The sequence below is a fragment of the Stigmatopora nigra genome, chromosome 14 (assembly GCF_051989575.1).
Source record: "Stigmatopora nigra isolate UIUO_SnigA chromosome 14, RoL_Snig_1.1, whole genome shotgun sequence".
NCBI lineage: Eukaryota > Metazoa > Chordata > Actinopteri > Syngnathiformes > Syngnathidae > Stigmatopora > Stigmatopora nigra.
In genome coordinates this window covers 8,177,185-8,198,341 of record NC_135521.1, presented here as the reverse complement: position 1 = coordinate 8,198,341, position 21,157 = coordinate 8,177,185, and the positions used below count along the sequence as shown (strand labels likewise).

Below are 21,157 nucleotides of genomic sequence, written 5' to 3'. Positions count from 1 at the left end.
TTGCATATCCCCGTGCCGCTAATGTGACATGTTTTCACGAGCCAGAAGCCATGGTGGCCGCTCTCCACAACTAACGATGACAAGTGATTCCCGCTCCACCGAATCCCCTGGGCGCAGAGGGTCAGTGGGAGGGGGTTGCAGGGAATTAGGGTCATAACTGTGCTGTCAGATTATTGGATGTTTTTTGACAGCATGCCTATTGTCAGGATGTTGCTTTTAACTCATTCAGCGCCATTGACGAGTATACTCAACGGTTTCAATTTGTGGGACTAGTATCAGTTTATCATTAATTTATATCCAATCTATTTTTTTAACTAGCTCTACATTGTCTTCTGTCTGTCTTGCTACTGCAACCAAGGACATTTTCCGAACTGTGGGAGAAAATCAACGTTCTGTCACCAACAATCTCATACAAATTTGTCGAGAAATACGGTAGTTTTGATATTATTTGAATAGTGATGTATTCACCTTGATGGGAACATCGCCCCTACCAACAGGGCCGCCCTGAAGTGATTTTGCTGAAAGTTCTTTTTATGCAATGAATTGAAACGAGTTTATCACCAGTAACCGCATTTTTGATGTTTTGCCTATCGCATGAGATTTCTAAACTGGGGGGGTTCTTCATATCGCGGCGAGTCTGAGACGATGACTCAAAGTAATGGAACATAATGATGTCTCGGCGTGGTGGCGGCGGGAGGGGCAAAAGGCCCCTGAAGCTCTCGGGTCAGGGGTTGGACAATATGAACATTCAGCTACTTAGCTTCCTTTGCAACTTTGTGACAAAATGTGTTTGCCCAACACCAATTAAGATGCCTGTGTATGCCCTCCGGTCAATGGGTTTGACGGGGAGAGCGCTCTAGCGACGTGACATGTCCCTGAGCACGAACAAGCCGGTCTGTGTCTTCGCCGGCGTAATTGGTGTCCCTTGCAATGCGCCGCTTCCCAGGGTCCCGGCCTTTGTGTGGCCATGGCACTGCTAAATGAGGGGAGTCAGGGCTTTAATGGAACTCCTGCGAGTTTTAAACAAACACACAGCACCCCCCGCACCCCCAACGACCCGGCGCAGTGCGTAGAACAGCTGGGATCAGACTCACCCCTACAGCCATTGTTTCTTTGAGTGACGCCCTCTCGGGAGATGAGCTGTTGGTGGCCTGATTGTGGCGCAGAGCGCATGTATGCTTGTACAAAGGCAGTGTGGGTGTTAATTATTAGGGCCTGACTGGTTAACTCTTTTATGCTCGAATTATGATTTTTTTTTCTCAAACGCTAACAGGGCAGTCATTTTCAATCTTTGGGTGGCATTGACGGAGCTCGACGTCCGATCCATTTTGGGCTGAGACTAGACATCCATTGCCCTCCATAGCATTGTATGGTATACATTTAATATCAAACTTTACACCGTAACTAGCATGCATTTTTGTGTTTAAACTACTGAAAGATTGCCCGACTTCATGCAAACATTAGTGAGATGCCTTCCTCCTCCGAGGCGCCGCGTGACGTGGCATCGTCGCCGATTTCCTATCTACTTGTTTGCCGAGCGGTCTGATTCATAGAAGGGATGGCGATACCGCCACAGTGCGCATTGAGGTCAAAGTTCATCCAGGTCGCACACTCAGTTTGACCTTTCTCTCCGCCAGCAGCCTCGAAAGAAAGTGGAACTTGACGCGAGGTCACGTTTGAGTAACTGAAAAAATGTGGAAATGTGAGCTCATGCCATTCACTAATTGCGCTGAAAAATCAAGGTCGCACGGTAGGCGCTGCGTTGTTCACAAGGATGATTTCCATTGAACTCTGATGCTCCCGGACAGGCTGGGAAAACTCTCAGGCGGGCAAATCTCTCTCCGATTTGTCAATGGGGGGCTCTCAAGCGGCGTGTTGATGTTGTGCGCTTAATGTGTTTGCGCTGGCCGCGATAGAGGGGATTAGCTCCCTTTGTGGTGGTCCCGCCGGCACAGCAGACTACTGGACTTTGAAAGCATACTTGCCAACTTACTCAGCAGACAAATCAAAGGCGATTGAAAAATGGTTTCCCCTTTGGGCAGCCGCCGGACGGCTCGACCCGTGTTTGGGAAAAGGTACCGCGCACACACATACACTGGCTGTGTTTGCAGAGCAATTTTTGGGTCAAGGTGACAAATGGCAAACATGAAATAAATCTTGTGCGAGCTGACCTCCTGCCAAGCATCCGGCCAACAATTAACCCACCGACTGGTGGAATTACTCACATCCAAGTCAGCCCCCCCTAACATGTTTTACAGCCAGAGGAATAGTAAGCAAGGTTAAAGTAGGCTACTTATTCATGGGACAGTTGTCTGGTGTTAAATCTCTTTAAAGTTGAAGGACAAGAAGGATATTCAATTGCTATCCAAATCAGCAGAAGACATGTATTTGGGAATTATCGACTTTATGTATTTTTTTCCATGAATAGAATTATTTTGTAAATAGTTGCAATAAAATCAAATGCATTTGACTTTATATTATAAGTTACATCTAAAAAAATAATTCAAAAATCCACACACTCATTCATTCATTCATTTTCCATAGCGCTCAGCCTTAAAAGGCTCACAGGGGGTGTTAGAGCCTATCCCAGTCAATGGGCAGTAGGTGTGGAGAGCCCTGAATTGGCAGCCACATTACTCATATATTTGACTCTTCTATTTTGAGGCAAGAGGGAATTACAAGAAAAACTATGGTATTATCTGGACTATAACTCGCACTGTTTTCATAGTTTGGCTGACCCTGCAACTAATATTCAACAACCTGTTATGTTGTTGAATGAACGAAAAGAAGGAATATTCAAGGACACATGATTGGACGTCTATCGTCTCGTTTGCAAAGTTAAGAAAGCAAAACATTTGTATCCGAGTCCATAAAACAACAAATACTGTTGTTCAATATGTTAAAGACCAGATAAGGGCCTCTAAAGTGGAATGCAAATGTTAATGACTGCCACTAATTCTACAGGTCAATTCTTTGGGTGATTAAATAACGAGTAAGTAACGCTATATAATTTCCCTGAAAGGCCAGATTTAGGCATCACTTAATCCAGTTAAGAGCGAGCGACTACCTGACACCCGGCCCGATGCGAGGATTAGCTTTGACGCCTCGGCTGAGCTGGAGTTCAACGAGATTAATGTCAACGCGCTGACCCGCGTGAACGTCTCCATTAGCCATGGTACTTGAACAGAGCGCACCCTCGGGCTGATCAGCTGGCCCCGCTGCATCGGCATCCGGACGCCAATCTATAATTACTATATATCGCATCCGACAATGTGGATTTTGCTCTTCTGTGCGCTCCTCTTTGTCATAACTCGGATTCTGCTTGGGAGTTTAGCTTGTATTTGTGTTTTTTCTGTATTCTGTAGTCCGCCAACTTATTTTTCTTGTTAATATTACTATTACTTGTAACTTTTCCCATTAAAATGCTTTGTGTAACATTTATTATACCCTAAAATGCCAATTGTTATTTTTATGTCTGTAAAAAAGTTAATCAGAGTTTGTAATGAAATGGTATTTTAACATCTTAGTCATTAGCATCATAATATTATGACTTTAATATCTCAAAATGAACATTTTTTACTTAGAAAACTCCAATAACTCTTTTTTTTACTTTGAATTTAATGCATATTAGATTTTTCTTTGATTGGTTTCATTTAGATTTTTTAAAAATCAAGTATTTTCACAATAATCTACATTTTTGATAGATTATTCTCGATACTGCAAAAACAATACGTAAGCACTCATATTTGCCCTGGTTTTTAATATCCATCCCAAATTTGGGAGAGGCGACGGAGGTATAAATATACTTTATATACATTTATAAGTTATTTTTTTAAAGAAACGGGTTTCTTGTTCCAATTTGTGTTTTTCCAAGCCTGTTGCCTGTTGTGTTATTGCGGGAACGAGCTGGAGAGCGTCTGGTCGCGGGCGGCAGGCAGTGTGCGGTCTGAGCCAGCGTCGGGAAGAAAACGCCTCATAGAAGGACAGTTATGATAAACTTTTCCCGAAATAAAACAGTCTACAATGTGTTGCTACAAGGTGACAAATAAAATAAACATTCAGTTCAGAGGAGAGGGCCAAATCATGGTTTCAATCACAGACAGCACAAATACCAACATTTAAAAGTACGGGATTACAATGAATGTTTCAATGGGTTTTGGACACACCAGGAGTAAACTGTCATTCCGTTTGGAATAAAATGCCATTTAGGGAAAAAGTTTGAATCTGCTCTTTACAATGACGACGATAATGTCAAAATCGTTAACAAGGAGGAAATGGGATACAGTAATATTGACATTGTAGATATAAGTGGTGAGTTCTAAACTTTGATTTCTGTTTCCCGTCGTGAGAAGACCCGTCGAGACGCTTTCCCAAAGAGATGGTTGTTGAATTCAGATAAAAAGTATTAAGGTGTCATAAATTTCATCTCTGCCTTTTCTCCTTTTTGAGTGGGGAGGGGAAGGCGCCCCAGAAATGTGTTTTTTCCAAAGATTTGTGAGCCTTCGCTCCGAGTACAGCTACCCCCCCCACCCCCTCTCTACCTCCCTCCTTCCCTCTCTCAAGCCACCCGCCTTCTGGTCTTTTCCCACGTAGCCAGTGAAACTCAAACACATCCAGTTTACATCTCCACTATGCTGAATTGCAGCAAAGCAGGAAATGTTTCCACTCGTTTACGGGGCTGTTTCATTTGAGCTCATTTTTATAGACGTTGCAATATTTGGCCTGCATTAAAAGAGTTAATCAGACTCGAGTGGTCCACGTGTGGCCTTTACCCAACTCCGCCCAGCCTCTAGATAAACTACCAACCGACCTTAAGCCTTAAGGAGGACAAGATTTGACAGGTGCTACAAACCATTTTTAAATGTCATTCCTTGAGAGCCACAGTCAGAATTTAAAAGTGCATTTTTTTGGCTATTTTAAGTGATCGGTTCCCGACCACTGCCCTGAACCTCATCCAAATGCCAACAATGAATTCAGCCCAAGTCGAGAAAGCCAAGTCCGCCCAACACCTGAAAGCTAATCACAATAAGAAAATCCTCTCGGAGCTCAAAGGCGTCTCGGTGGACGAGTGCCAGTTCCATCTGATCATCAGACTGATGTCATGTTTACACAATAGCGCAACATTTCACTGGCCTGTCAAAGCAGCCGCTCACCTGGGATCGTTCAATCCCAGAGGAATCCTTCGACTGGCGCCCACGCACAATCCGTCCGTCATTGAGACGAGACTTGTTGTTGTGCGTCCAATGGCGCGTGTAAACATGGCTTAATGACTAGCCTGCTGTTTGCTCAATCTTGACTGACAGATAAATGAGTGGTCAATTAACAGGAGTTAAATTAGAGCGCCGAATAGGCCCAAAAATCCACAAGACGAGCGCTTTGAAGGTATTTCAAATGTCTGATCTTGCGGTAACAATTGGAAAGCTCGGACCACTGTACGGACGCCATTAAAGTCTAAAAGTAGATGGATTCATTCCAGCCTCCGTTTTATCGAAGTGACCTTATCACAAGTTGATGTTATGCAGTAGACGCAACCAGGCACACCCCGATTAGCTGAGAATTTGGGGGGGCACACCCCAAAAAAAACCCTCATCTACTTTAAGGGAGGGGAAGATAGCTTTTCAGTTTGGGAGATAAGACCACCAATAAAAATAATAACTTAACTCAACATGGAGTTCTGTCATTTTCTTTCTTGACTTCATTTTTGGGGCAGCAGAACCACTGCTTCAAGTTACCAGCTAAAAGAGTTAACATTTTTGCAAATCTGGCAGTTTATTAAATATTTGGTTAGTTATTACTTTAGCTATATATAATGGTGAAGTCCAAAAATAAATGACTTGCCTATCCTACTGTTTTAAGACTCATTTTGTGATTGTGAATGCTTCCTGATCCAAATTGTTTATTATTTTACAGCAGCCAAAGTAGTTATCAATCTATTGATATGCCTAACAAATGAAAGCAAAAAAAAGAAGTTTTTACTGACTTGATCTTGCAGCTGTGTTGGACTCTTGGGTTGATTTCTGTTATTCGTCTTCTTCAGGTAGAGTTCAGGTATGGCCTGCATTAGCGTCCCATGCGATTGTACACATCAAAGAAGGCCGTGAAGACATCCAATTCGACTTTGTTCAAACAAACTGTAAAAAAAAGAAAGAAAAATTAAATAAAATAGAATTTTAAAAAATCAAATCACGCCAGAAATATGTCAATATTTACTTAAGCCAAGGTCAAATATTTCATCTATTTAGCCTTTTTTTATTTTGATGTGACAGATTGACGTAGAGTGCACACGGTGTCGGGTTTGCACTGGACAGATAAATGAAAACACATGGCGCTTTGTACAGCTTGCACTTTTTCGAGATGAAGCCATGACGAGAGATATGTATTTTCATAACTATTTTGTCAGCACTGGATGGTGAATTCCATCCATCTATTTTATGTAGCCTTGTCCTCAAGTTAAGGCCTATAGCAGTTGCCTATTGGCCAGGACATTGGGGTAGACGCAGAGTCCATCACTGGCCATAATGAGCTCCTAAAACCTAAATAATCTTCAATAAAACAAAAAAGACTGTTTTTCGAATGTGAGAAATCATAATACCCAATAATAGGCAATAAATAGGCATCAAATTTCACCGTAGGTGGTCATAATGACAGGCTAGTCAATACAGCTTTCACACCAGCCAATGTGTTTTTTGTTTTCTTCAGACTTCAAACGACTTTTTGAATGGATCAGGTTATGCGCAGGTACAAAGTTTGGTGGAAAAAAAAAAAAAAAGTCCAATCCACTAAGTCCCAACACGCCCGAGAGTAGAAACAGAGCCGTCAACACAAATCCTGAAATAATCTTTCAAGGTGTTTCATCTCTTCCTCCCGTTGCAGCCGACAGGTGATACAAGGTCTGATTTAAAAGCAAGCATCCAATTAGCCCCGTAGACGTGTCCGTGGGTCTCGCCGCTAGTAGATCAAGTCAGCTCGACGAGTGGGAGCTGTTTGGCCCCGAGCGTCCAGGGATGAATTACTGTTCGTTTGCACTTCTACACTTGAGGCCCCCCATGTTTAAAAGGAAGAATCTGTTTCCGACGTTGCCAAATCGTACAGCTCGACTGATCACCTTGAACTTGCTTTAGATATACAGTTCCCAAAAATATTGTAAATCCATCAGAGGATGGACTATTGGTGTGAAACCATGGATGGATATCAAAACTTTATAATAACAATATCCCTTTTCCAGTTGAAAGTTGGATTTGTTTATTTGAAAATTCTCACAAGTCTTTCTAATTTACGGCTACATTGGGCAAATTCTCAAGAAAGATTTTTTCCAGTTATGATGCATGACTGTTTTCTACAGACCATCAAAGACTTTCAATAGGCAAGTTATTTGGTTGCCAATCAAGCATACTTCATTTCAAATGGATCTTATTTTGGGGCAAATTTACAAGCAAGATTTCACAGCTAAAATTCTCCTCGAATGGATCTTCAAGTATGCGTAATGGGATTCGCATAAAATCATCATTCTTCTCAATTTCAGAAGTCAAGACACTTTAGTGTGTTCTGACATCCATGCTTTTGGCTGTCGATGTGAAGAACTGCTGTTGGGTATTTTCACGCTTGTTATTGAGTGCGCTTTGGACTGTGTTGTGGTTGGAATTGAAATTTCCACCAGTTTCAGAACTGAAAAAAAAAATGGATGCGTATCTGTTTACCCAAAGTCCTGCAAATTCTCTCGTCACCTGGTGTGCCAGTACTCATAATAATTGGATGACATGACACCATGATCCCACCTCACTTAACCCACTCACCAAGAGTCACTAATCAAATCTTTTGAATCAGACATCCTGTTCCAATGAAATAAAAAAAAAAGGTTGCTCTTTGTCTTTGTATTCCTTCTCCACACTATCTGCTAATGAGGACTCGGGGGTCGGCGTAATTGTTGCAGGAAAGCCGCGCTGATCAGACGTGCAATTTGAGGGGGGGAAAATGAGATTCTGTGGGATGACCTCATCCCTTTTTGGTCCAGCAGGCGAGCAGGCAGGGAAGCGCCTCAGGCGGGGCTCTTCTGATTTGTCTTCTTGGGTCAGCAGCATCGCATGTGCGCGATGTGTTTTTTTGCGTGTCAAGCCAGGTCACCACGGAGAGTCGACGCCAGCCGTTGATGATGACTGTGACGTGATTGGACCTCCTATGGATGATTCCACTTCCAGGCAGGGAGATTTACTCCAGTCGGAGTAGGTCCGTCTTATCAAAAGTTCTCACAGCGGCATGCTGATTAAAGGCCCGTTATTAAATGGGAATGTGGAATTAACTCATTGTCATGCGGAGGAATTTGGAATTTGACATTCGGAAACTCCCATTCCAGAGAAGGGAGGGAAGCAAACTCCTGGATGTTATTTCAAGTCCATTCACAAGCTACACATGTCTTTCATTGGGTTTGCATGATGAATTAATACAGGAAAAAATAATTCTTAAATAACTCTTTGCTAATAGTGTGAATATCTGTAAATACGAATCAAGAAGTTGGCGTGTCAATGTCAACTACACTTTCTTTAGGGGATAAAAAGTGGGCTAAAATCTTGACCAACTCGGTTTGAAAACATAATAATAATGGGAGCGTACTGAAAAGATGACCTATGGCTACAAGAGAGAAAGTGACGCCAAATTGTAAATCATTGTGAATAAAATTTTGGCTTTTCATGATAGGACATTTTCATGCCTCAATTTTGAGCAAACATGCAGACCCGTTAACTGCAGGACTGGAAGCATCTCGTACAGCCACAACCATTTGACAAAGTACGACATAAAGCCGACTTCAAGCGTAAGCTCACACCCTCAGCAAAGAGCAAACAGAGCAGGTCTGGTTCTTCACAGAGCTCTCTCTCTTTCCCACTTAAGACAAAAACAAACAGAAGGACTTCATAGGCCCATTGGTTAACTTTTTTTTATCCAGTAAACAGGGAGTAAGCCCATTATCACGGAATGTCATCCCTTCATCTTGGACCACTTTAGTGATGGATTCCTTATAATTACATACATGGAGGTGAGTTATTGCCTTTCATTTAATAGGAATCGGGTAGAAATAAACACCAATTTGTACTTTGTTCTACAAAATATTGTTTTGGGTTGGTTTTTGGAGCCTCCACGCTATAGAAAGCAAAGCATCTGATTAAATAGCTATTAACTTCTTGATTTGTATTTTCACCAGTTTCTCCTGGGGAAAAAAAAAGTATTACTAGACTCTAATGAGGCAAATTCATCAAAACACCTGAAAACATTACCTGAACCTTAAAACTGTCCCTCAGTTTGATTCAGTAAGATACGTAATTAAAGGGGGAGGCTACTGATTTGACAGATGTCCTGTATTCTTCAACACAAGGACTGTGAGCTACAAAAGGTCTAGGTTGTTCACAGTGCATTGTAAGAATGAAAAGCTGTCATAGTAAAAGGTGCAATGACAACCAGGGATAACTACAGTCCTGAGAAGATTGTCACCAGAATTGGACTGACTCTGGACGTTTGGAGAGCCATGACATGCCGGGACAAAAATAAAAGATCTTGGCGAGTCAACTCGCTCCTGAACGAGGGACGAAACACACGCATCTTATCAAGGAAAATGAGAAAAACAACTGGGTGCGGAATCCAAGTTGCTTGAAGTCTACATTGATTGAAGTTTCCTGCAAGGAAATTCAAGTGGACTGTGGGGGTTTCCCACAGTTGACAAGTTGTACGGAGATGCCGATTTAATTTCATGACTGGCCAGAAAATTCCCCAATCTAGAACCCCAATCTGACCACTGCAGTTGATGAGAAGACTATAATTGGCACAAGTCGGGCTCTTAGTTGGGCTATTTTAATCAGTGCAAAAATGTCAAGCATGAGCAATCCACATCTGCTGTTCTCGCGGGGGACACAAAACAATGCCTTGGCCACACTACCAACAACAGCAGCTTCATTCAATGGCAGGCGACGGTGCAGGGACAAATTGCGGACCCCCAGGAGTGTCCAGCAGGAAGCCTAGAGCAACATCATTGTTCTTCAGCGGAGCAGAACTCTGGTTGAAGGCATCCCAGTAACCGTCCACATCAAATGCACATCAAAGCCTTACAACAAGTGTGTGTGCGTGAGATAATGGGCAGCCTTTGATGCACACCAGCGATTCGCTGGCCATTATTTCCTTTCTAGGCCTCCTATGTAGAAGAAGAAGAGACGACCCTTATTGCCTGCACCCACTGCGTCAATAATGGAATTGTTTTGGAGACTTCCTGCGCATCTCAAGGCCTTCATGCGGGCCTTCTTTCATGTGTCAGCCTATCTGGGCCTTCATCTCTTGCTGTCTATAGCATGCGAATGCTCACACGGATGGGACCAGCCACGGCGGTTTCGAGTCACCGCACATCAGAACAAATCAACGCCCACTCAAAGGCATTTAGAAATCTCTTCTATTAATACACACACCATCATCTTAAGGAATTTTCATTCATTATCCAAGTGTCCCCCCCCCAAAAAAGACCAAATTCATTTCAATCCATTCAGGACACTAACCTAGTCAGGTCTAAAAACTCATATTAGGGCTCATATTCGATCAATGTAAAATAAAATGTAATTGAGCATGTTGTTTTTAGTTTGTCTGAAAAGGTAATGGAAAAGCACATTCTGGACCACTTTGACTAAAGTACTTGGCGTATTTGAAATATGAACGTTTCACACCTCGTTGTTGTTTTTTTTTTCTTCTTCTCTCCACCAGCTTGTCTTCTTCTTGTATGCTGCTGCCAAAAAGCTGTCAGCTGCTGAAAGAGCGTGAAAGAATGTGGAACCAACTGCACAAAGTTTTGGCAGGGTGCCCCTGAAATGAGAATAGAGAGAAAAAAAGAATCAGACAAGGCTATTTTTTTTCATCATCATCATCATCATCATCACGTCATCATCATAAAAAGGCACTGGCCCAACTGGCTTCCTTGCCAAGGGAGTGGCACGGCACTTCCTTGTTGTGCCCTCACCCGCGTGCGCTTAAATGTCCGTGACCATCGAGATGGCCGCTTGATAAGATGGCGTGCAGGAACTGAGATGGAGTCGGCGACAAGACAGGCGAGCGTGCCTCGGCCCTTTGCGGGTACTTCCATTTCAAAGAAGCCATCAAAGTTTAGGAAGCGATACGTTGCAGTCATGCTTCTCGAACTTTCTGTGACAAGTAGCACTTCAAAAAGTACTTTCTCTCCAAGTACCGCTATCCTGTCAACCATTAAAAAGCAATCTGCAAAAGGCCAATTGTTCATTTATAATCTGATAGGTCTATTGAGGCCACACTAAGCCAGTTTGAACATCAACACTATGCTTGAATACAGCTACAAAAAAATGGCTACTCTGTAAATAAAATAGAAAATTATTATAAGCAAAAGCAAAACAAAAAAAAGGAAGAAATTATGGTGAATAATAGATAAAGAGATGTGAAGTAAACTGCCTTATTTTCCTGTACTCTTTGTTTCTTTAAATAAATGACATGTATCATTGAAGACATAATGTGCTCACCATTTACCCCTCCAATGATATGCTGTGATGTATGAACCATTCTAGTCCTCCTTAATAGAATACTTAGTCAAAGTGCACATTTGTCAGCAGGTTAAACGCTCAAGGTGTTTTACACATGCAAGCCACCACAATGTTTGAGCATTGAGTTCAACAAAGCACTATTGTGCCACATTTATAACATTGAACACATTTCTTTTCAATTGCTTCTTTTTGACAGCACTGCTTATCATAACAGCTTTCAACTCGCTATTTAACCTCCAGCTCATCACAAATGGTGCCAAATGGCAATTGTGTCATTTGATAGCAATTCTACCAATGTTGTTGTTTCTTTTTTTTAAATACAAGAATGACATGAATATTTTTAATGCTATTTCTATTTTAAATTAGATGTCATTATAATCTAATGAAACCTATGATACTTTTTTGCCTATCATGAAGAGATTAAACATAGCCATAAGCCTTTTCCCCATATTTTTCTGAAATCCTGAGTACAATTATTGAAAATAAAATGCAGGACACATTTAATTTGACAAATCACACTATGAGTTGGGCTTGTCTGCATGGTAGTTTCTTAAATCAGCAGTTTACATGGTCTTGCTGCTCTCGTTGTTTGCTTTTGGCGAGGCATCGTGTCATTACATGTCATTAAGACCTTTTATAAATTGACGTTGGCGAACATTATTTTTTATGAGCGTGAATCACACACACGGGGGAGCTGGCATAGTGATTTTTTTTTTGGGAGCAGCCGGCCAGGCTCTGTTTTAACAGGTCGGTCTATTGGAATTACATGCGGAGGTTGGCTTGATCCCTCCCCAGAGGGCATCCAAGATGTAGACCACCCAAAAGCCACAGACCTTGACAAAGACATGCATTTGTTGCATTTAAAAAATAATACAAAATCAAATACAAGTACAAATCTGGATTTCCCCCCCCCCATTTTTTTGTATTAATTTGAGTAACAATTGATGGGTTAAAAAATAATAAGTAGTATATCTTGCAATTTCCAATTGGCATTGATGAACATATTAGCCATCGATATACAGTGTAACCGAATTTCATCCCACATACCGGTGCGAAATGTTTGTTTGCACCAACAATTGCCTTCCTAAACCCAGCACCATATTATAAGGGGTCGGTGTAAAGGTGTTGGACAGGTAGAGTTTGAAAAAACTTGTCGTGATCAGTGCCGCTCGACTGAGCCGCCACAGATGAGCCTTGTATTTCCTCTCACCACGTCACATTTGACCTCATCCGCCAGGTCGGCGCATATCTGATTGACAACGTTCTGAATAAACTCTTGGAAGCCTTGAGGCGCAGCAACCATTGCATCCAAAATAGAGAGCCTTCTATCCAATGTTGAAATTGTTTCTTTTATTGCGATCTGTCTTTGGTAGCGACCTCTTCCAGAAGGTTAAAATGATGTTCTGTTGAAGAGGCGCCATGAAATAATTTTGAAGAACTACACTTGAATGAGGGGTCAAAATTTGTGTGAACTCCCAATTTAATGGCATTAAAATTGCACTAACTTAAATACGATGGTTGCGCTGGCCTACACATTAGAGGAAAACTATTATAAGACCAAAAATATAGTTCTCCTATGACTTCTAGTATATGAATGCCAAAATTGATAATCTGACAAGGATAGTGTATCTTTTTTTCAAGATGAAGTTGTTATATTATTCTATTAAAATCAGTTTTACAGGGGTAGAATATCTCATTTTGAATGGAAATTTAGAAAATACAACTGTCATTAGTGTGGGTGGTTAACAGATAAAACAGGGCTTGCAGGGAGTATGTATATAGCAAACAAGCCAGAGAACCCCGCCACCTCACCATGCTTCCGTCCCCCATTGACCGGCCATCTTCTCAAAGGACAATCAGAGCACGGAGGGCCGAGCTGTGTCTTTTGTCTTGGGCTGCTCCAGCAATCGACCCGCCAAGTGGCAAGCTAATGACTGCGGCACAGAACCTTTGGAAGGAGTCCAGAATCCCGCTCACTCGTTCTAAAAATGACAGACATTTGTTACATGTTAGGTTTGACTCACAGAGCAACATGAAAAGCAACTGACAACTACTCAGAGCCAACTTCATTCTTTTATTTAAAAGATAGGGACAGGAATGAACTGATTTTTTTTTTTTTTTAATTTGATGGATATTTGGATTTAGACCACTTTTCCAATGTATCCCCCAAAGTCCAGTCAACTTATGTTCACACATCTGAGGGAAAACACAACTTCTATATTTAAAAAGATGATTTAGCCCATAGTTGGTGTTCTTAGTAGATCAAATTTGATATAAGACTCAAAAAGCCTAAACAAAAAAAGGGGTAGAAAGTCAACTATTTTGATTGGAATCAGACGTTTTATTGACAAACCCGCAGAATAGAGCAATAGGGTGATAGATGGTAAAAAAAAAACCTATGTTACCACCAATATTTTAATTCATGTTTAATCAATATAACGCTCGTAAAACTGTAGCTTGTTCGCGTATTATGTTTAAAATGTTGATAATACAGCCGCACAAATAAAATTGTGTGCTTATGGCGCCCCCTGTTGTCTCAATAGTGAAATGCAGGCGCTCGAGAGTAGCTTTGAAACGCGGCTTGTTTACTTCCCCTAAATACAATCTAAAATGGCAAAATTTACTTTTGATCTATTTTGTCTAGATTTGTAAACAACTTTTTTTCTAAACCTCCAAAGTTTTCGCTTACTTTGCACTTCAGGTCGAAGATACTACCTAAAATAACTACTTTTCCCTTCCTATTCGTGGAAGAATCAGAATGACATTTGATAGGTATATATTCTAGCGTTGCATACTTATACAACTATACCTTTTTTGATGCATTCTAACTATTTTGTTCCGTTTAGGGCTGATTAATTACATTAATTGATTTCAGGCTCATGGTTGCCTGTAGGTTCTGAGTTAACCAGTAGAGGCCAGACAGTCCCATAGTTCCCTTTGAATTTATTTAAAAATAAATTTGTATGCATACATTGTCAAAATTTTACACATTTTAGAGATCAACTTTATATTGTACTTAAAGCATAGAGGACAACAGTACATTATATTGTTTAATCTTACTTAGTCTAAATTCTAAAAAGCCCTTTTTGTTAGGCATGGAGAAGCAAGCTGCATGCAATTACCCAAGTAAAAAAAAAAGATTGCAAGTCTTGTGCAAAATAGATATTTTTTCATTTACCAATTTCGAAAGGAAAGTAGTAAACCTTGCAGTTGCAGTCCATATTTTACAGTAATCTATCATGCACTTTTGTGATTTATCAACATATTTATAATTAATGCAAAACAAAGTTCCAAACACACATTAACTTTATATTGAACCATCTGATCTCCCAACGAGTAAACATTTTCTACATAAAACAATGAGGATATGCAGTATAGAAAATGAATGGATAGATTGTAATCATTAGTCAAAATGTTTTAAGGAAACCTGGTACTATCTAGGTGCATCGAAAATCATTACAACTCACCTCTGCTAAACCCCTACTAACATAGATGGATCAGATCACTGGATACGCATGCGTATATTTGCACCGGATGCTGATATACACCAATACTTATTTCATAAATCAATAAAAAGTTGATTACCTGAGTTGCTTGTGTTCATTCTTCGAAAAGGCCCCCGGAAAGGGAGACTTCCGCTTTACCCGGAAGTCAGCGCGATTCCCAAAGATGGCGGAACAAGGTCCGATGGCCATAGCGATGCGGCTACGAAACCAGCTGCAGACTGTCTACAAGCTGGATCCGCTAAGGAACGAGGTGAGCGGTACTTGCACGAAGGGGGCGACCGCTCAGGACCCGCCGCGGCCGTCCGTTTTAAGAGTTTAGGTAGCGGACCCTCGCTCGCCCGTTGTCGCGGAGCTGATGGCCAGAGCGGAGAGGGACTGACGGGGGGGAAGGAAGGGGATGCTGGGGGAGAGTGAGCAAGAGTCGACCCTCCGCGATCTACGGCTGCGAGACGTGCACTTGGGGAGGAGGGCTTGGCGATTGGGTTCGGGAACCGGTGAAGCGTCGCTTTTGGTGGCTTTGGACAATATGTCAACACTTGGGACTTCCGCGGAGGTCCGCCTGCTAGCTGGGCACGCGCGTCCGTGTTGTGTTGTTCGACACGGGCTAGCCGAAAGCGCTCTTTGGCGGTACCGTAAAAGTACAGAAATCCCTTCACGTATCGAGTTCAGTCATATTTTTCTCGTTTACATGTTTGTCACGTGCGGTAGTAAAGTGATTGGGCGCCCTTGGTCCGTCCGTCATTCAGCCTGTCCTCTGTCTGTCCGTCATTCCTTCCACGAGGAGGACAAAAGTTGCTGCTCAGTGTCAGCAAGCGGTGGAGACAGATCTCAAGGAGATAACTTTTCAAAACTCGTATCTCCAATTTATTATCCATATAGAAATGGATGGGAATGCAGTTCTGTTTACAGGTTGAACTTGCGCTTATTTCCTCTTGCAAACACTTCCCTTTTAGAGCAAGGTATGGAAACAACAAAAAAGAAAAGTGCAGGTTCATGCCGCGTAAAACTTTTCATAACTCTTTCTCACTTTAACATTGTCAGAGAATTTCTCTTTTAACATGCTGTCCATTCTACCAGGAGGAGGTGAAGTTGAAGATCAAGGACCTGAATGAACACATTGTATGTTATCTTTGTGCCGGCTACTTCATCGATGCCACCACCATCACCGAGTGTCTGCACACATGTAAGTCCTCTCAACCTTTCATTTTGGAACTCATACTTCATCTCTAACAATTGCCATTCGTAGTCAAAATATATTACACGTTTGACGACGTCAATATCAACAAAATCACAATTTAAGCATAAATTGTTCCACTCACATTTGACATCAATTCACCCTGAACGGTGAAACCAAAATCAACCGCTAGATGGAGCCAAATGAACACACTATTGACAGTGAATACCAATTTAATAAGAAATGGAAATGATGGACTTGCATTCCTGCAACTAGAAAAATTAAATTAATTAAAATCTTTCTCTTCCATCTATCTGTGTACTTTCCAGTCTGTAAGAGTTGTATAGTAAAATACCTCCAGACCAGCAAGTACTGTCCTATGTGCAACATCAAAATCCACGAGACACAGCCACTGCTCAACCTCAAGCTGGACCGGGTCATGCAGGACATCGTCTACAAGCTGGTGCCCGGCCTGCAAGAAAGTGCGCACCCTCCTTTCTTTTTAGCTTTAAAAAGCATGAAAATCAAACTCACCCTGCTTCCATTTGAACAGGCGAAGACAAGAGAATAAAGGAATTCTACCAGTCACGGGGCTTGGAAAGAGTTATTCAACCTGTAGGAGACGGTGAGACATAAAAAGAAAAGGCATCATTTATTAATGACCTAAATGTAACTGACTAATTTCTAGACTGCCTGTTCTTAAGCTGCTGTGCGCCTGTTGTTTCAGATTGTGTTTCGGACGCGTCAGGTTTGCCATACACCAGCTTCGACCACTCCAAGGCTCACTTTTACAGATACGACGAGCAAGTGTCGTTGTGTTTAGAAAGACTCAGGTGAGATGAATTCTGGAGATCCCGCGGCGGAAGTTTTAGTCATTGCAATCAATGAGCGATTCCAAATGTTTTGCCCACGCAGTTCGTCGCTTGCTGGAAAGGAGAAGACGAAGCTCACGTTGCAGGTCAGTCAAACTTTTGATTTCAAAATGCGCTACGTGAGCGGGAAAGACGACACGTGTTTTTCTTTTTTTTTAATGCACAGCAGAAGTTTGTGCGTTGTTCGGTGCGAGCGGAAGTGAGGCATCTACGTAAAGTGCTTTGTCATCGACTCAACGTGGAAAAACATCAGGTGGGTGGCCCGGGTGCGTTTGTCCACAATAAATACAAATTATTTGGTGAAATAAAAAGACATTCTCTGATTGTCGCCGCAGGTCCAGATGTTGTTCAACAATGAGTTTTTGCCTGATCACATGACCATGAAGCGGTTATGGTTATCGCACTGGTTTGGAAAGGTAAACTGATACTTTTTTTTCATTATTGAATAGAAAATGTATCTTTTCACTATCTACCATGAAGTCATATGTTCCTTAAACCTACTACAATAAGTTGAAAAGTAAATTATACCTAAAAAAAATGTGTGGCAGGCGCAACCACTGGTGCTTCACTACACCATCAAGGACAAGCGCAGCAGATAGGAGGAAGAGGAGACGACTTTGGCCTTCAACAACACAGCTGTACATATTTTGTACCATACATATTTCTATTTTAATAACAGTGTTTGTGTACATGAACTTATTTTCCCTCCTTTTTGTATTTTTTAAGATAAATTAAAAATGTCAAACTATTCAAGGTTAGCCTCACTCATCTTTTACCGTATTCTCAACGCAGCTCATATTTCGCAGTCTAAATTTAGCAAGGCTTTTTTTTTTAAACACAAATGGTTGCCCTACAATTCTAGAACTGAAAAACTGAAGTCATCTAAAAACTTGATTATACTATCATATTATAATTATGTATCAATTAAAAAATATCTACTTTTGGTTTAGGCAGCTTGTAGAAATTACTTTTTCCCCCCAAAATAGGGCATTTTTAAAAAAAATGTTGGTTGTAGTGGAAGTTTATTTCCCTTTTAATTATTAAAAAAGCAAATGTTACCAATTAATATGATACATTTATTCATGCAATTCCTCCCAAAGTTGCAAACAATCTACATTTTCTTTAAAATAGAATACTAATTCGCAGAGCGTCTTTCTTACCACCAGGAGGCAACCTTGTTATTACTTTAAAAAAAAAAATCCAGCCACAACATCCCCTAACATCGCCTTCATTGCCATGTGATCATACCAAGCTCATCTTACACCATTTTAATAGTTGAAATGTTCTCGGTGGATCACCGTGGCACAAAATGCTGCTTGCATTCAAATTGATAGACACATAAAAATGTCACATGCTCGTAAATAAGCACTCTGTTAAAGGGGCTTCGATTACGAAATCGCTTGACTTCACAACTACTGAGTGCCGACCGACAGCCAAGCGAACCCTCCTGGTAAATACTCTACACACACAAAAATAAACAAATAATAAATAATCCTGATGCAGCCACTATCCACATGACTCACGCGCCACACCATCCCTCGCTGTCGTCTTTTTGGATGAGGGTGTCGGGGCCTAATAAAATGGGGGTGGCCACTTGACCTTTGGACCCGTATGCTCACAGCCCATTACCTCCTTTGGTAAGCAGGCCTGCAAGTTGCCAGTCTTACGTCGCTTACATGCATATTTAACGTAGAATTCCAGCAAAAAAGGATTCATCATACTAATTGAATTTAAAAAAAAATACATAGATTTTCAACTATATTTTCAAAAGTGGAATATACAAGCCCATTTAACTCAGTCTGGTCCACACGCATATTTTTTTTCTGTAAAAAAATATAATTATCTACTATTTGTTTGTGTTGTTTCGAAATATTATATTTTTCTATGGATTAATACAAACCACAATACTTTTTGTCGATGCATCCTTTTCTTTTTAGTATACACACCCCTAATATTAAATCATTAATTTGTGAATGCTTCTGCAGATTGTTATTTTACCCAACAAAAAGCGTAAATCACCAAAGTGCATCAATACTTTCCCCAAATTTGAAAGGAAAAGTGTTAAAGCGATATGGTGGAGTAACTACTTACCTCGATGAAAAGAAGAATGAGTGAATGCCCAGCAAATGGTGTCGCGTGTTATTCATGAGTGTCCTCCCATTTGCTATTCATGGGAGCCCCCCAACTCGAGTTGTGAAGGAAGCATATGGTCCAGCACGGCCGGTCGAAAGCTGCCGGGCTGCAGAAAGAATGAAAAGGAAACTAATTACCAGCCTAAAAGCACCACTGTTAGTGTTATTGTTATTGTTGTTGATACATGGCAACTGTTTGACAAGATAGCTGTAAAGAAATTTGAGGGCATCGGACAGCTTTCGTGGTGCTATTCCACTTCAAGTAGTACAATTTCACCGTAGTTGTTTTCTGAAACAAAAAGACTGCAAAACCACATGAGATGAATTTTCATGAACAGTGCGTCAATGATACAAACGTAGTGTGTAAATAAATATGTTTTCATATATCGCTGAAATGTAATTTTCCAAAATGTAACTCGATTTCTTTGTATCAAAAATGAGTTTTTAACCCTTTTCTGAAAATGCTTTTGGAAAATGACTACACTCAACTAAACATTAGGCTTTATTCTTATTCTAAAATGGATTATTGTAAACAAATGAATTCAGATTGTGTAAAAATTTGAGGGGAAATACTTAACTTTTAATTCAATATCACGAATTAATGATTTTTTTCTATTTGTATTCAGGATTCATTTTTTTTACAAGGACAACATGAAAATGACCAAGAATTCCCATAAAAAAAATCTCAAATATCCCCTTGAAATATCAGTGTTTATTTACATGGATGCTGATTAAATACATTAAAATTTTCATGTTGACCTTATATTTATATATTTACTATGTATATATACACTGTAAAAGTGAGGTGATCACCTCATTTTGCTGACCTCTAATACTTGTTCCATCATCCAAACTGCTGTCAAAAACAAAAAATAAGATAAAAGGGATTGGGGCTATTCAAATGTTTATTGAAAGAGGAAATCCTCTTTGCAAGGCCCTTAATAAATTAAATGAAAGTAAAAGAAAAACACTTCTCTATGTCAATATCCGTGCAAAAGATTAGGAATTGAGGGAGGGCAGCATGTTGTTCGTTAAAAAAAAAAAAAAAAATGGAAAGGAGGTCAATCATCCACTTCAATTTCCTCGTCGTCCTCTGAGAATTCGTCGGTGGTCTGCCCGCGCGACGAGGACGGAGACTGGGGGAAGATCCGATGCGAGACCGGAGCGTTCCTGGGGGGGGATCCGCCCGGAGAGCTCCCTTCTCCGGCCTCGCCTCCCGCGCCGCAGCGTCCTCCCGCCGCAGCCTCGCGTTCAACGTCATCCTGCATGGCCACGAGTTTGTGGAGCGTCTGGGGCGTGATCTTCTTCAGAGACTCCACGTCGGCCTTCATCTCCTCCAGGTCACGCTTGAGCTTGGCGCGTCTATTCTGGAACCACGTGATGACTTGCGCGTTGGACAGGCCCAGCTGGCCGGCGATCTGGTCCCGGTCGGCCGGGGACAGATACTTTTGGTAGAGGAAGCGCTTCTCCAGCTCGTAGATTTGATGGTTGGTGAAGGCCGTGCGGGACTTTCGCCGCTTCTTCGACGCCTGTCGCTGGCCGAACGCGTTCACGTGCTCGCGTCCTGCAAAAGGTAGGAGAGGAGAGGGGGGTGAATTTCACAACGTCAATTTCACCGTGTGATCAAGTCAATTCGTCTCAATTCCAAAATGTAAGGTACATTGAACTCAAGGGCTGCCATTGACGGAGCCTAGACGTCCGATCCGTTGGGACTGGAAGTGATCATTTGATCATTAAATGGGTTCACACTATTGGGGGCTCATTTAACGCGTGGCATTGACGGCGCTAGACGTCCAATCCAGTACAAATATTCATAGCAAATAATTCAGGTTTAAATGAATTGAATGGACATCTATCATTGACAATGGAAGGCAATAAGGTAAATACTATGAAAAATTAAATCAAAGTGTATTATAAGGGCCCAGATAGAATATATTTT

The 21,157-nt window shown here is 41.3% G+C and overlaps 2 protein-coding genes and 1 long non-coding RNA gene across 5 annotated transcripts in view; 1 reads left to right on the top strand and 2 right to left on the bottom strand.

Moving 5' to 3' along the window:
- Positions 1-15,843, bottom strand: part of LOC144207734 (uncharacterized) — a 39,745-nt gene extending 23,902 nt beyond the window's left edge. The window contains exons 1-4 of the long non-coding RNA XR_013328778.1: positions 15,120-15,843; positions 13,347-13,516; positions 10,695-10,830; positions 5,981-6,131 (exon numbers count right to left, since the gene is read on the bottom strand). This is a non-coding gene — a long non-coding RNA (uncharacterized LOC144207734). The remainder of the gene's footprint in view (positions 1-5,980; positions 6,132-10,694; positions 10,831-13,346; positions 13,517-15,119) is intronic.
- On the top strand, positions 15,134-17,839 carry pcgf1 (polycomb group ring finger 1). 2 transcript variants are annotated; one of them, XM_077733371.1, is made up of 9 exons: positions 15,134-15,290; positions 16,121-16,223; positions 16,544-16,696; positions 16,768-16,839; positions 16,942-17,047; positions 17,130-17,172; positions 17,256-17,339; positions 17,422-17,502; positions 17,635-17,839. In XM_077733371.1, the coding sequence occupies exons 1-9, from the start codon at positions 15,204-15,206 to the stop codon at positions 17,683-17,685; spliced, it is 780 nt and encodes a 259-aa protein (XP_077589497.1). In that variant the 5' UTR covers positions 15,134-15,203; the 3' UTR covers positions 17,686-17,839. The 2 variants fall into 2 exon arrangements, with proteins under 2 accessions (XP_077589497.1, XP_077589496.1); XM_077733370.1 differs by having other exon boundaries at positions 16,118-16,223.
- A 2,071-nt stretch (positions 17,840-19,910) lies between these two features.
- lbx2 (ladybird homeobox 2) overlaps positions 19,911-21,157 on the bottom strand; it is a 34,160-nt gene continuing 32,913 nt past the window's right edge. For both annotated transcript variants that reach the window (XM_077732145.1, XM_077732146.1), the window contains one exon: positions 19,911-20,782. In XM_077732145.1, coding sequence (XP_077588271.1) covers positions 20,280-20,782 — 503 coding nt within the window. In that variant the 3' untranslated portion in view covers positions 19,911-20,279. The remainder of the gene's footprint in view (positions 20,783-21,157) is intronic.

Coding starts and splice junctions, on each gene's coding strand:
- pcgf1 (XM_077733370.1), top strand. CDS start 15,204: ATGGCGGAACAAGGTCCGATGGCCATAGCGATGCGGCTACGAAACCAG. Junction 16,224..16,543: donor CACCGAGTGTCTGCACACAT/GTAAGTCCTCTC, acceptor TGTACTTTCCAG/TCTGTAAGAGTTGTATAGTA. Junction 16,697..16,767: donor GGTGCCCGGCCTGCAAGAAA/GTGCGCACCCTC, acceptor CCATTTGAACAG/GCGAAGACAAGAGAATAAAG.